Genomic DNA, 16,310 nt, shown 5'->3' on the forward strand with positions numbered 1-16,310 from the left:
TAAATTATTTGCCATTTTGAAAAGACAGTAATATGGCTCTTTGAAAAAATACTGGCAAATTGTGGGAGACTTTTGAGAAATGAGAAGTTACTCTTTTATAAATGGAGAAAACAATACAATGAATGAAACCATACTACATCATTTCCTTAAAGGAAAGAAATTTTATTAGCATATTAGGCCCATGACTCTTACGGATCATATGTTGAGAAGTCCTCTGGTGACAACTTTTATGTTTAGGCGATCTGTTGTCTTATAAAGTAATTTTACTTTATCCCAGTTAATTTAAAAAAAAACCTAAAACAATAAACTTGGAAAAATCAACAGAAAGCTTTATAAAGCCAATAGAGATTTGTGTTAATGTTCTTAAAGAAATAAACCATAGACTACAGTCATTCCCCAAACTTTCTGGTTATATAAGGCTTTAAGAAAATGTTACTAACATTTTTATCCCTTATCCCCTCACACCACATTTATTAAGAAAATAGTTTATGTATTAGTATATCACCCACTCACGTGTCAAGACTTCTTTTCTTTTAAGAGAAAATAAAGTTTCTTTTCTGGCAAAAGGCTTATGGAGAGAAATTTTCTAAATCTGCATTTCTTATTTGTGAGGTTTAAGCAAAATCTGTGACATTCAAATCTCCTATCAGTGTTGTTAGTGAATGCTTAATGTAAGATGAGACCTTGGTTCCAGAAATCTATTAGATACCTTTATACTTATAAAAATGATTTCTACATTAAGACATGCCACGTGTATCTTCTTGAGCGATTTATCAGGATTGTTAAGAAATACATTTTTTGGGGTGCCTGGGTGGCTCAGTCGGTTAAGCGTCTGACTTCCGCTCAGGTCATGATCTCAACAGTTCATGGGTTCAAGCCCTGTGTCGGGCTCTGTGCCAACAGCTAGCTCAGAGCCTGGAGCCTGCTTTGGATCCTGTGTCTCCCTCTCTCTCTGACCCTCCCCTGCTCACAGTGTCTCTCTCTGTCTCTCTCTCTCAAAAATATAATTTAAAACATTAAAAAAAATTTTTTTTAAGAACTACATTTTTATTTCTCCATGCCTGATAGCTTAGAAACTGGCTTCCTGCTGTTATGTCATCAGTGACACATAAACACAACACCTGCCATTTATTGAGCACTTACTGCATTGCTGTGTACTACATTCCTTGTATCGAATGTAATCTTCTCAGCGATCCTATGAAGTTAGTGGATAGTCCATTAAGATTATGAAATTTGACCCAAATCGCATAGTTATTAAGTGATAGGGTAGACCAATAATCAGATGTCGATCTGTTTGACTCTAAGGTCCATGCTCTTAATCCCTGGGTTAATACTATGTAATACTGCCTCCAGACACCTGCTCCTGTTAGTAAATTTAGGAAGGAACTTCCTGATTGTAATTTCCTTCATACTTGTAATCAGTTGTTCGTGGTTTTTCTTCCCCTGGACAGTAGATTCTCATGTTTTCAGTCTCTCTCCATCCTCTACTGTTTGAGCCTCTTCTCCCTTTCCACACCCTTATGATGGAATCTTTCACTGTGTACTTCACTGTCTCTTGTACTTACCTATCTTCGTCTCTGAATAGATAAGACCAGGAGCTTCATGTGGGGAGGAAATAGTCCTCATTTTTATGTCTCTAGTACCTATCCAGCTCAAGCTCTAGTACATGGTAGTGCTTAATAGGGTGAAATTCCTGTAACTCCAATGACAAGATATATCTATTGTTAATGTGTTATTTTCCTTAATCTCTTCATATAAATTTGGTAACCTGTTTTACGGTTTTGTCTATCTTTTTTTTCCTTTGAGCACTTCCCCAGATTATTATACTCTTCCAAAACATAGGTTTTAAAGCTGTCATGTGGTATCGTAATACCTCCCCTTTAAACAAAGATAATAGAGTTCACATGAAAACATAAGAATAGCAAAGAAAATAAGAATGCAGGCAGATTTGTCATTTTAGTTAATAAAAGGTATTACGGAGTCCTATGTAGCACCATATATCAGTGAAATAGGGTAGAAATTTCAGAAACAGACTGAAGTGTACATGAAAAAACTTAATAGTTAATAAAAGTAGCATTTGACATTCATGGGAAAAGATCGGATTTTTCATTGGAGCAGTGCTAGAATGACTTGTTAACCATTTAGAAGTAAAGCTTAATAACTGTCATCGTAAACCACTGGGAATGAAGCCTGGCTATAAGTCGTCATTGCAGAAGTAGATGCGAAAGTGTTTATGAAATCCAGGGTGGGGGCAAGGACGGACTTTGAGAGCTGCTTAACCAGGATAAAGCCAAAGATTGCTTTTCCCTTTTTAGAATAAGCAAGGAAGTAAAATTCTCTAGAGTGTGTGAAAGGAACCTTCTAGCTAGGTTCTAGCTTTGAAAAATATCATCTATAGATGATAGGAACCCTGAAAGTGACTTGCACATTTTGAAATAATAAAAGTACCATTAAATAATCTGGAAAATGTAAGAAAGCACAGGTTAAGTATTAAAGTAAGAAGAGGTTTATAGCCATTACAAGTCATAAAGTAATGATTCCACCCCCCCCCCCCAAAAAAAAGGAAAGAAGACATTAAATATTCTCTCAGGACTTGGTGAATTTGAAGAGGATTGTAATCTTGAAAAGCTCCTAAGGAGGGCAGGAGACGTGATGTAAAAAGACAGGTAGGAAGCATAATTTTTGGAATGCTGTTAAAGATTGGCCACTTCAGTGCCCTAGAAAATAAATCAGTTACAAAAATGTAATAACCAAGCCCCAGACCAAGTTAGGCCTAAACGGTGAAAAGAGAACAAAATTAGGAGATAGGTAACAAAGGAACTAGGGAGAGTGGAATTAAATGGGTAATTCTTAAGTTTCCTAGAGTTTTTTAGGAATTCCATTTAAGTAGCCATATGATGTGCCTAGCAGAAGTTGGGCAAAGGTTTTTTACCATCATGTAATTGGGTTCTCTTCTAGCTCTTAAAATGCTTGGGAGAGAGAAGGAAGAACAATAGTTTAAAATTACAACTTTAGTTTTTGCATTTTCATTTTTGGCAGAAATGATAGACACCTAATTGACACTGTTAAATTGTAGATGGTCTGTCTTCTGCTGACCCCAGCTCCGATTGGAACGCTCCAGCAGAAGAGTGGGGGAATTGGGCAGATGAAGAAAGAGCCTCACTTCTAAAGGCCCAGGAGCCAATTCCTGATGATCAAAAAGTGAGTAAAGGCATTGGCGGGCATGTCTGTTTCTCTGCGCACCCAACTACGTCAGACTTACTGGAGGATACATTCTGTATTATAAATACATCCAGTGGTAGAGTTGCTTCCGAGCCTGTCTGATCATCTGCACTTCGATCATTATGCCTGCATGCCTTCTCTATATCACTGGTTTTTCTTTCCACAAATTGAGGGTTCTAATGTGTGGAAAGCACTATTAAGCACTGATAAGAAAACACAGTTCCTTTTCTCTTACCAGAATTATTATGATAGTTGATGTTATATCAACTAAGTGTGTGTAGAGAAGAACAGAACAGTGCCCGTGAAAGAGTGAGGAGGGCTCCCCACCAGCGGGTGGGCGGAGAGCACCGTGAAGCTGGCAGCAAGGCGGGAAGCAGGCTGACAGTGCAGTGCGGAGGCAAGCAGTACACATGTGAGGAATCCATCCATGTCAGAATCTTCCCCGTATAGGCTGTATTCCTTACAGAAAGGAACTGGGAAGTTTTTATTCTTTGTAGCTCTAGCAACATGCTTTTGGCACTCAGTAAACAAATGAATGATACACACCTTGCCACACTTTCGTGAAATTCTCTAAGTGATAAGAACCTACTGACAGCTTTTAAACTAGGGATAACCTAATCATCACTGGGGTTAGGAAAATTAGTCTGGATACGGGAGAAAGAGAAGCAGCTTGGGAAGCTATTTTGTACTATTTTGGGGTAAGTGTCAAAGAGACAATTTCATGAATTGAGTAGGAGATAATTAAATTGATAGCTTTGAAAAATAAATGGAAGTAGTTTACAAGTCCTAAAGCTACTGATCAAACTTAGCAACTGGTTGGTTGTAGGAATAAGGTTGGGAAGTCCAGGAAGCTCTGAATGTACTAGGGTCATTCAAATATTAATTGAACATCTGCCATGAGTCAGGTATTGTGCTAGTGGAGGAACAAGATAAAGATAAATAAGACAGTTACTACCTTCAAAGAGCCTACAGCCTAGTTAGGGAGGAGAGGAAGGAGTCCAGCCCATCGGCAGATAAAAGTCATGTTACAGTTTGTATTACGTATTATGGAAGCACTTGGAAGTTTTAGCCAAAGCATTCTAGAAATAAAAGCAGAATGTGAAACAAAGAGTGTCAGAAATTAAACTGGAGAAGAGAGGCATGGACCAGATGCTAAAAGTTCTTGAGTGTCATTTAAAAACTTGGATTTTGGGGCGCCTGGGTGGCTCAGTCGGTTAAGCCTCCGACTTTGGCTCAGGTCAGACCTCACGTTGGTGGGTTCGAGCCCCGCATCAGGCTCTGTGCTGACAGCTCGGAGCCTGGAGCCTGCTTCCGGTTCTGTGTCTCCTTCTCTCTCTGCCCCTCCCCCTCTCATGCTCTGTCTCTTTCTGTATCAAAAATAAATAACAGTAAAAAAATTAAAAATAAAATAAATAAATAAATAAAATAAAAACTTGGATTTTGGGGCGCCTGGGTGGCTCAGTCAGTTAAGCGTCCGGCTTCAGCTCAGGTCATGATCTCGTGGTTTGTGGGTTCAAGCCCCGTGTCGGGCTCTGTGCTGACAGCTAGCTCAGAGCCTGGAGCCTGCCTCTGATTCTGTCTCTCCCTCTTTCTCTGACCCTCCCCTGCTTGCACTGTCTCTCTCTGTCTCTCAAAAATAAATAAAAGACATTAAAAAAATTTTTTTAAATAAAAATAAAAATAAAAACTTGGATTTTGGGGGCACCTGGGTGTCTCAGTCTTGAACGTCCAACCTCAGCTCAGAGCATGATCTCACGGTTCACGGGTTCAAGCCCTGTGTCAGGCTCTGGGCTGTCAGCACAGAGCCTGCTTCAGATTCTGTGCGTGTGTGTGTCTCTCTCTCTGCCCCTCCCCTGCTCATGCCCTGTCTCTGTCTCTCAAAAATAAATATTAAAAAAACAAACTTGGGTTTAATCCTATAAATAATGGAGGGATTTATTACTAGCAGCCCATGTAAAGAAAAAGAGTAGAGGCTTATGTGAATAAAGGCAGGAAGGCTAAGGTAGAGGTGGTCCAGGACAGTAGTGGTAAAAATGGTACATGGAGGGGTGCCTGGGTGGCTCAGTCAGTGGAGTGTGCAACTCTTGACTTTCAGGTTGTAGGGTCGGACCCCATGTTGGGTGTAGAGATTACTTAAAAAAATAAAATCTTTAAAAAAAGAAGGGTACACAGAATATAGGACAGACTTAAAAAAATAAATTGAAATAGGGGTACCTGGGTGACTCAGTAAGTTAAAGCATCTAACTGTTGATCTCAGCACATGATCTCAGGGTCATGAGTTCAAGCCCTGCATTGGGCTCCACGCTGACCGTGGAGCTTACTTAAAAAAGAAATAAACTGATTGATTGAAACAAAATCCACAGGATATATGATTAGAATTGAATGACTTTCAGGATTTTAAGTTGGGTAACCGTGAAGGAAGGTGGAAGTGGTGCTCCCAACAGAGAAAATAGGGAGCAAAAGCTAGTTAATTGGGGGAAAGATGGTTGGTTCCATTTGGACTGTGTTAAATATAAAATGTTTTGTAGAAATGCTTAAGAGAACTTGGTTTTGTACCAGGTTAAAGCATAGGAAAAAGATCTGTGTTTAGAAGTTATAATTATATGGTTGTTGAACATTTTGAGAGTGCATGAAATATCTAGGAAAAATCTGTAGACCCGAAAAGGGCAGAGGAATGAGTAGGAATCTGAGAAACTCCCAACTTTTAAGGAGAAACAAAAGCCCATGAAAGAGACTGAGAGAAGAGAGTTCTGGGTCACAAGAGGCTGAAGCATTTGCTCCTCTGGTAATAAGGAGCAGTTTCATTAGAGGAACACCTGGGTGGCTCAGTTGATTGAGCGGCCGACTTCGGCTCGGGTCATAATCACACAGTTCGTGGGTTCGAGCCCTATGTGCTGACTGCTCAGAGCCTGGATCCTTCTTCGGATTCTTTCTCTTTCTCTCTTTCTCCCTCCCTCCCTCCCTACTTCCCTCCCTGCCCCCCATTCTTCCCTCCCTCTCCTCTCAAAAATAAATATTTAAAAAAGAGCAGAGCAGTTTCATTCGAAATCTTGGAATAATAACTATATTGCAGTAAGTTGAGTAAATGCTTTTTTTCATTTATTTTATTGTTTTTTTAAGTAAGGAAGGAAGGGAATGGAGGAGAGGTAGTGGTAGTGGATGACAGTGAAACTCTAGTACCAAGAAGGGTTTTGTTAGAGGTTGTTTGTGCTTTATGATAGGAGAGATTTTAGTGTAGGGATTGGTAAACATTTTATTAAAGGTTCATACAGTAGTGCAAAAGCATAGACAATTTGGAAATGAACTTTATTTACAAAAACTGACATTGAGCTAGATTTGTAGTGTGTCAGCAGCCCCTGCTTTAACATATCTGTCGATGCAAAGAGAAGGGGTCTAGAATTAAGTAAAAGTTTAACATAAATGAGAGATTTGCTAATAGAGCAGATCCTGGAAGTGGAGGCAGGGGAGCCTTATGCATCAGTGGATTGTGGGTTGGCCTTGGATAGGATGGGAGTACCTCTGATCTTTAGAATCAGAGAAAAGAAGGGGTAGTCATGGGATTTACTACTAAGGGTGTAAATGAATATAGAGGACAACAGTTAACAGGTAACATGAAAGTTGAGGGGTTTAGAGGGAGAAAGGGATGAACAGCCAGAGCATGGAGGGTTTTTAGTGCAATAAAACTACTCTGTATGACACTGTAATGGTGAATACATGTCATTATACATTTTTTCCAAACCAGTAGAGTATATGACACCAAGGGTGAACCCTAGGTAAACTGTGTCAGCGTAGGCTCCTCTGTTGTAACAGATGTACCACTCGGGGTGGGGGAGGGGGTCTGGGTACTGATAGTGGGGCTGTACGTGTGGGGGGTGGGGAGTATATGGAAACCTCTACTGCCGGAGCCGCCCCAGCCTTGCTGGATGACACGGTCACAGTAAGGAAATGGCAGACGTTGCACGGCTCTTGCCATAAGAGGCGAAACTGGTATCTCCTTCTGCTACTACTGCTCATGTGAAATTAAGCCTGTTGCTATTGATTAGGCCTCACAATGTTCCAAATCAGACCGATATTCCCCACACGGTTACCCCATAAGAAAAAGCATATTCCTACCCTTGCATAAGGGATTTTAGATCAAAGTGCTGCAGATATTTGACAAAAGGATCTTCTAATGAGCCTTGCAGACCCAAAACATAAGGGGGGCTGAGAACACAAGAGTTACAAATAACTCTGGCCCAGAGAAAAGGAGCCTAACTTAGAGATCAGAAACAGACAAGGACCGGACATAAGTTGCTGCATATATCTTTGCTAATTGGAGTCACAAATACCCTCCCTTGTACTGACTTCAGCTATGAGGATGGATAAGAAACTAAAAACCCAGGTGCAAGGTCAACACACATAGGGCCCCCATTATGCTTACATCAAGGAAAGGGCTTTCTATAGCAACTTGTTAACAAACATTCTTTCTCTTGTGGTTAATGAGCTAGATAAAATACTCCCAGCCTATTTATATACAATTTAACCTATGTTTTAGTTTTAGCGTTACTAAAATAATATGTATATTATCCTGTTTTTTTTTACTAAAAACGTCTTGTTGGGGCGCCTGGGTGGCTCAGTCGGTTGAGCGGCCAGCTTCGGCTCAGGTCAGATCTCACGGTCGTGGGTTCGAGCCCTGCATCAGGTTCTGGGCTGACAACTAGCTCAGAGCCTGGAGCCTGCTACTGGTTCTGTGTCTCCTTCTCTCTCTGCCCCTTCCCCTCTCATGTTCTGTCTCTCTCTCTATCAAAAATAAATAAAACATTAAAAAAAAAAAGTCTTGTTATTCTCTTGGTTATAAAATTTACATAACCTTACTGTAAGTACATTACATGACTTGGTTATAACTCGTTAATTAAAAACAAAGTCATAATTATTGGCCAAAAACCAACCTGTACAAAATAAGATAGGTTTGTTACTTTCTTAACCTTGGGAACTGATGCCAAGTATAAATTGGAATGGTTCTACAAAAATACTTCTGTAAAACTTGTCTCTGTACACCTTTGATGATTAAAACACCTTATCACTAAGAGTTAGAAACTGTAAACAATTTTCTATTTTCTGATGTCATGTTATTGCTTAACCAATAAAAAAGGACACCAAAGCAGACTGAACAGAGATCCTGCCTGGTGACCAAGAAGGAAACTCGTGGCTCTCTCATCTCTCTCTCGTGCCGGCACCGTCTCTCCTTCAGGGGACCCTGGACCTGAAGTGCTGGACTCCGGCACTCTACCTTCTGTTTTGCTGTGAACCTAAAATTGCTGTAAAATATAAAGTCTGTTAGGGGAAAAAGCTACCTTAACACACAGTAACCATTCTGCTATTAGTTGAATGTTTAATGAATGTATAATCAGAAATCTATATATATTTCTCTAACTGAAACTTGTGCCTTATCATCAGAATTACAGAGTAGAACCACTGAATGGTATGAAGACTACCATATCATAGCAGTTCTTTTTCTGAGTATATTCAGAGATCTTCTTTCATATTTCATAATAAATATGGGACATCATCTGCATGCCCATCAGTTGAGGAATGGAGAACTAAAATGTGATAGGTCTGTACGGTTGCTATTAGATGTTAACAACCAGTGGAATTAGGTACATTAATATCAACATGAATAGAATCTCAAAAACATGCTGAGTGATGGACAGGTTTACAGAAAGATACAATATAATACCATTTATGTAAATCATAAAAAACTTGATGGGATGGACATAAAAGAAGTTCATGGTAATGGTTTACCCCTAGGGGAGGTCGTATGAGAATGGAATTGGGAAAGGGTGTAAAGGGATTTTGTCAGTAATGTCTTTTACTTTCAATTAATCTAAAATAAATTTGTCTAAAGTTCTTTGTAGGAGTTAAAAATGGTATGGAGTTGATTTCAGCCTTTTCCCCATGAACAAAAATCGGGTTTTGGCATGAGGAACTGTATTTCCTTTACTGTTGGATTATAAGCTGAGAAGCAGACGCCCAGGGCCCTTGTGATGTGAATCTCCTTCAGAGGCTGCGTGTTTTCACGTGGTGCTTTAATCCCTGTGAGCTTGTGGTGAAAACTTCTGTGGAGGTTTATCCACAACTGGCAGCCAACTCAGACTGACAGTCTCTTAGCTAAGTGTGTGTAGGATTTTGTTTTTCCATTTGCTCGTAATTTCTATGAACTATTTGGTGGTTCATGAAACCTCCGTAATCATCCTAATGACTGTGCTGCCGAGCAGAGAAACAGTAGTCACTGCATCATCTCCTCCTCTAAGGGTAGGCTAGGAATCTTGGCTGTCATCTGTGCAGAAGACACAAAAAGCACTTATTCACAGAAAAGTCACTTTCATGGTATGTGGGAAAGGATCTTCTGGATACCAGCTTAACAGTTCTAATTTTCTGTTTTCGTCATTCAGAATGTTTTCAGTGACATTCCATCTCAAAATTCAATTTTTTTAATGTTTATTTTTGAGAGAGAACACTAGCGGGGGAGGAGCAGTTAGAGAAGGAGACAGAGAATCCAAAGTAGGCTCCATGCTATCAGTACAAAATCCAACATGGGGCTCATGAACCTGGAGATTATGACCTCAGCCGAAATCCGACGCTCAACTGACTTAGCCACACAGGCACCACTCAAGATTAGTTTTTTTAAACTAAGCCTTTTGGGGCTTCTAGGTGGCTCAGTCAGTTAAGCGTCCCACTTTGGCTTGGGTCATGATCTCCTAGTTCAAGTTCGAGCTCCACTTAAGTCTCTGTGCTGACAGCTCAGAGCCTGGAGCCTACTTTGGATTCTCTCTCTCTCTCTCTCTCTCTCTCTCTCTCTCTCTCTCTCTCTCCCCCCCTCTCTGCCTTTACTCCACTCGTGCTGTCTCTGTCAAAAATAAATGTGAAAAAAAATTTAATAAATTAAGCCTTTTATTTTGAGATAACTGTAGAGTGACCAGCACTTGTGAGAAATGATACAGAGAGATCCTGTGCTCTTGACCCAGTGTCCCCCAGTGAGAACATCTTGAAAAGCTATAGCACAGTATCACAACTAGGATATTGGCATTAATGCAGTTAAGATACTTCCATTCTGCAAGGATCCCTCATGTTTCCCTTCTTCTCACCACCCCCTGGTAACCCCTGGCGACCAGTAATCTGTTTCCATCTCTATAATTTTGTCATCTTAAGAATGTCCTATGAATAGAATAATATAGCATACAACCTTTTTGTATTCTTGGGTTGTGTTTTTTTTTTTTTTCCACTGAGCATAATTTTCTAGAGACTCATCCAGATTGTTGTGTATCATTAGTTGGTTCTCTTTTATGTCTTAGTCATAGTCTAGATAGGGCTGTTTAACTGTTCTCCTGTTGAAGAACATCAGGATTGTTCTTAGCTTGGGACTGTTGTGAATAAAGCTGCTATTATGCATTTGTATACAGGTTTTTGTGTGACCATGAATGTTCCTTTTTGTAGGCTAAATGATCAGGAGTATAATCCCCAGGTTGTATGGTAGTTGCATATTTAATATATTAAGAGGCTGCCAAACTGTTTTTCCCGAGTGGCTGTATCACTTTATCTGCCCACTTAGAGTGTATGAGTGATCGGATCTCTCTTCATCCTGGCCAGCGCTTGCTGCGGTCACTGTTTTTATTTCAGCTATACTGATAGGAATGTAGTGAGCTCATTTTGGTTTTAATTTGCATTTCCCTAATGGCTGATGATGTCGAACATCTTTCCATGTGCTTCTTTGCCATCTGTCTGTCCTCTTTCATGAAATGTTCATATTTTTTGCATACTTTCTAATTAGATTATTTACTATTGAATTTTGTGTGTTTATATAGTCTTAGATACGAATCCTTTGTTGGATATATGGTTTGCAAATATTTTTTCCCGCTCTGGAGCCTGTCATTCCGTTAACCAGGGTCAAATTCAGTATCATTGCATTTTAGACTCTGAAATAAAACAGAATTACCTATCCAATGAGTTTTTAAAAACCAAGGTTTGCACAGCTCTTTAACTTGTCTTACAGTGATGAATGATATTTTAAAAAGTGGTCTATCTTAGACAATAGGAGAATGAAGTTCTGTCTTTTTTAATATATAATTTTAGATCCATTTTATTACCCCTTACTAATTCTTACTTAGAACTTATTAGCCAAAAACTGGGCCTAATGAATGAGATTATTCCATAATTTCTGTAATGAAGACTTAAGCAGTTGGTTCACTTTAATACTTTTGTTTTTAACGTCAGGTTTCAGATGATGACAAAGAAAAGGGAGAGGGAGCTCTTCCAACTGGGAAATCTAAGAAGAAAAAAAAGAAAAAGAAGAAGCAAGGTGAAGAGAACTCTCCCGCACAGGTAGAGTATCTAAACAACAGACATGACTCATAACGCACCTCCTGCCGAAATGTGAGAAGATAACATGCAGATCCTAAAAATACGAAGAGATAAAAAACACAAGATGAGCTCTCAAGGTTTAATTGCAAAGCATTCGAAAAGTCACAGAATCTTTTAAGATCTTATATGTCCTACCGTAATAAAATGTATTGCTCTGGAAAAGTCATACCAAAGGTGTAAACCCAAGGCAAGTAAATTAAATTAGATGCATTTTGGTTTACATCAGGGTTAAGTGGAAAAGGAAGTGCAGTGTTGCTCACACGCAGAAATTCCTTTTGAGTAATTGGGATGCGGCAAGTTAGAATTTTAACACAATTACAGGTACCTGGGTGGCTTGATTGGTGAGCAAACAGCTCTTGGTTTCACTCAGGTCATGATCTCAAAATTCGTGAGTTCGAGCCCCATGTTAGGCTCTGCACTGACAGCACGGAGCCTACTTGGGATTCTCTCTCTCTCCTGCTCTTTCTGCCCCTCCCCTAGTTGTGTTGTCTCTCTTCGAATAAGTAAACTTAAAAAAAAAAAAAGAATATACAATTTTAAAAAAAGGAATTTTAGCACAGTTAGAACAGCTGTGCAGAACCTTGCCCTGCACTTGTGCCTAGTTTCACTTAGTCCTTTCTCATTTGGCTTCTAACAGAAACTTTCGATTTATGGCACTCCTACATTTTCCTTCTTTTTTCATTGGTCTTTCCTATTTGGGGAAGATGCTTAGATTATAATAGAAATGAAAATAAAGTTCTTGTACCTTCAAGCACCCTAGATTACTAAAAGTCTGCGTGGGTTTCTTTTTTAAAGTTCCATCACACTTATGTTATAACTTACGAAAATCTTGTTCCTTACTTAACACCATGTGGCTAATTGTTTTTATTCCTTCAAGTATAGGAGATGGCCAGAGATTCTGGAAGGTAGCCTACAAATGATTTCCCTACTTAGCATTCTCTTTGTGGAAAGTTGCTGCTGCTGCCTTTTTAAGGGATTACATGTTTGGTAATTTTTGTTGAGGGAAGCACGACCGGTGAGAAATGACGCCAATCCAGGTTCGGTATTCGTTTTTCTCGCTAGTAAGGTTAGCGTGACTGAGGTCAGTGGATCTGAAAAACCAACAGGAGTGCTTCCCTTAGCTCAGCTCGCTGGTGAGAACTGTTATTGACAGTTACCTTTTCGTAGTAATACTGTCTGAAATCTATTTAGCCAAACTTTTCTTGGATTTCTGCGACTTCTAGGATAGCCTTTACTAACACTGCTTTTCTGTTTTGTGGATTAGGGGTAAGTTCCTTTTAAAAGAAATTTTGTGGGCTAGATGAAATCTGTAAATTTCAATTTCCTGGCAAAGGTCGTGAGCTTGTGACCATTCTTTTATTATTCTCATACTCCCTTTTGAAATGTTAGCTCTGTTTTTAAAAATACAGTGAGTAGTAAGTATACAGGCTTTTGAGTCAGATCTATACTCACATTTCAGTTTTGCCTTACTACTAGTTTTTGTTGGTTTACTTTGCACATGTGACTTAACTACATAGGTTGCTTTGAGAATTAAATGAGCTCTCCATAAAATTCTGTGTCAGGTACATAGTGTATAGGATCCTATCCATAATACATTTTTTTTAATGTTTTTAATTTATTTTTGAGACACCACGTGAGTAGGGGAGGGTCAGAGAGAGAAGGAGACACAGAATCCGAAACAGGCTCCAGGCTCTGAGCTGTCAGCACAGAGCCCGACACGGGGCTCGAACTCACAAACTGTGAGATCATGACCTGAGCTGAAACCAGATGCTTAACCGATTGGGCCACCTAGGCGCCCCCATAATACATTTTAGGATTTGTTCTTTTTAGTTGTGGGTATGTGGTTGGTGGGCTTCTTTACCATTAGAGTGCAGCTTAGAATGGAACTAACTGATGTCTTCACGTTAATTTTGCACAGATTGCAAATCTACCATGCTGCCAAAGCTTCCTGTTCAACTTAAATTCACAGTAAAATTTTGAATTACTGTCTAAACTCACTACCATCCTGAACAAGTTTTATAAAATACTGGTAATAGAAGAAAACTTTCAAGATCATCATAACCAGGTGTTTATATGTATGTGTTTGCTAAAGAACAGTACAAAAACAGTGATGGTCCTATTTAACATACTCTAGTTCATATTTAGTTCACATACCAAAGCATGTAACGTGCTTTAGAAATACTTTGTTGAAACTTTTTTAAAGTCTGGAGGCCTAAGAATAAACCTGTTAAAGCTTAGGTGGGACCTTGGAAATTATGTAGGCATATTTTATTTCATAGTTGAGGAAGCTAAAGTCCACGGAAACTAAATGATTTGTCCTTGACATTGTGCAGCCAGACTGCAACAGGCCAGAACTAAACTGTCCCTCCTACTGGGTAGGCCTAACTTACCTACAGAATGCACTTAGGTACAAATATTTTGTTTCTTAAAGAAGTCATCAAGTGAAATGTTATTTCTAAAGTATACCTAGTTCAAGTATCACCTAATTCGCTGTGTACTTTTTGAAAAGGAGAATTTTCTAGTTTATTTTGTTTGAATTGAGTTAGTAAATTAGAATGGTTTGCATTTGGAGTGAGAGTGTATTGTTTTTTAATTCACATTTGATTTAAGTCCCTGGAGAAAGGGATGATGACTGTTCCAAATGTACCTGTATATTTTAAATCTTGAAATGATTGTTTTAATTTTTTTTTAATGTTTACTTATTTTTGAGAGAGGGAGACATTGAATCCAAAGCTGGCTCCAGACTCTCAGCTGTCAGCGCAAAGCCCGATACGGGGCTTGAACCCATGAACCGTGAGATCATGACCTGAGCCAAAGTCAGACACTTAACCAACTGAGCCACCCCAGGCGCCCCCGAATGACTGTTTTCATATGCAGTTACTGAAGTGAAATTATTTTCTTGGAATATCTTTTGGATATTAATATATCAACCAAGTAGAGTTTTAATTAGTAAAAAAGTGATTTATATCATCTAATAGACTACTTTTCTCTATAGGACACAGAAGAATTAGAAAAAGAGATGAGAGAAGAGCTTCCAGTGAATACCTCTAAAGTCCGTCCAAAACAGGAAAAAGCTTTTACTTTGAAGACCATGAGCACTAGTGATCCGGCTGAAGCACTCATCAAGAATAGCCAGGTGATTTATTTGATATTTAAGGAATAAAACTTGGATGACTTGGAAATTGTACCATAACTCCTATTTTATCAAAGCACTAAGTGCTAAGCATTACTAATCACTATTTTGAAGTGTTAAGCATTTTAAAGACACTAATTTAGCCCTTACAACTGCGCCCTGAGAAAGCTAAGATCTGTTGTATTTAAGTGAGGTTGGAGAAGCTAAATAACTCGTCCCAAGTTGCCGAGCTGTTGGTGCAGAAGCCAGAACCACTGGACTGTATTTTTTTTCCGGATAAATATCGAGACATACAAGCGATAGGTTGCTAGAGAAAATGTAACCGGTTGCATTTCCTTAAAGCCAGCACATAATACATAATATGACTGTGGTCCAACGTCTCAAAAATGAGACATTTATATAAAGTTTGGTGACAGATTCTTGAAATATGTGCTGTTGGTAGAAAATTTTGATGTGTCATAAAGGACCATTTTATAAAAGGTCTAAGCCAGTGACACAAAAGTCATAGCTTTTAAAAATTTTATTTCTCTGGGTGTCTGGGGGGCTCAGTCAGTTAAGCATCCAACTTCAGTTCGGGTCATGATCTCTCAGTTTGTGGGTTTGAGCCCCACCTCGGGCACTGTGCTGACAGCTCGGAGTGTGAAGCCTGTTTCAGATTCTGTGTCTCCCTCTGTTCCTCCCCTGCTAACACTCTGTCTGTCTCTCAAAAATAAACATTTAGGGGCACTTGGGTGGCTCAGTTGGTTAAGTGTCCTACTTTGGCTCAGGTCAGTTTGTGAGTTCGAGCCCCGTGTCAGGCTCTGTGCTGACAGCTCAGAGCCTGGAGCCTGCTTTATTTTTAAAAATAAACACTTAAAAATAAAATCTGATTTCTCATAAGGTAAGTTATACACAAATATATGAAATCCTACTAGAGTTGCAGATACTCATTCAAAATTTTATTGAGAACCTACTATAGGCCACACACTATTTCAGAGGATATATCAAAGAACAGAGCATATAAAACTCTCTGCCTTTGTAGTACCTGGGTGGCTCAGTCGATAGAACATTCAACTCTTGCTCTCAGGGTTGTGAGTTCAAGCCCCACACGGGGCATGGAGCCTACTTTTATTTTTTTTATTTATTTATTACTATTTTTTTTTAGTGTTACCTGTCAGTGACTTTATTATTTTTTTTAAATAGTTTATTGTCAAATTGGTTTCCATACAGCACCCAGTGCTCTTCCCCATAAGTGCCTTACTCCATCACCACCACCTCTTTTCTCCCCTCCCCCTTCCCCTTCAACCCTCAGTTCATTTTCAGTATTCAATAGTCTCTCAAGGTTTGCATCCCTCTCTCTCCCCAACTCTCTTTCCCTCTTCCCCTCCCTATGGTCCTGTTAGGTTTCTCCTGTTAGACCTATGAGTGCAAACATACGGTGTCTGTCCTTCTCTGCCTGACTTATTTCGCTTAGCATGACACCCTCCAGGTCCATCCACTTTCCTACAAATGGCCATATTTCATTCTTTCTCATTGCCATGTAGTACTCCATTGTGAATATATACCACATCTTCTTGAT

General features: G+C 39.3%; 1 protein-coding gene across 7 annotated transcripts in view; it reads left to right on the top strand.

Moving 5' to 3' along the window:
- The window catches only part of MTDH (metadherin), a 62,201-nt gene that overhangs the window by 40,156 nt on the left and 5,735 nt on the right, over window positions 1-16,310 (top strand). For 6 of the 7 annotated variants that reach the window (XM_029923236.1, XM_029923238.1, XM_029923241.1 and 3 more), the window contains 3 exons: window positions 3,077-3,201; window positions 11,473-11,580; window positions 14,615-14,755. In XM_029923236.1, the coding sequence (XP_029779096.1) occupies window positions 3,077-3,201; window positions 11,473-11,580; window positions 14,615-14,755 (374 nt within the window). Of the gene's footprint in view, window positions 1-3,076; window positions 3,202-11,472; window positions 11,581-13,537; window positions 13,685-14,614; window positions 14,756-16,310 lie in introns of those variants that run through there. The other variant, XR_003903074.1, reaches the window with a different exon arrangement.

Source organism: Suricata suricatta, chromosome 15 (assembly GCF_006229205.1).
Source record: "Suricata suricatta isolate VVHF042 chromosome 15, meerkat_22Aug2017_6uvM2_HiC, whole genome shotgun sequence".
Taxonomy (NCBI): domain Eukaryota; kingdom Metazoa; phylum Chordata; class Mammalia; order Carnivora; family Herpestidae; genus Suricata; species Suricata suricatta.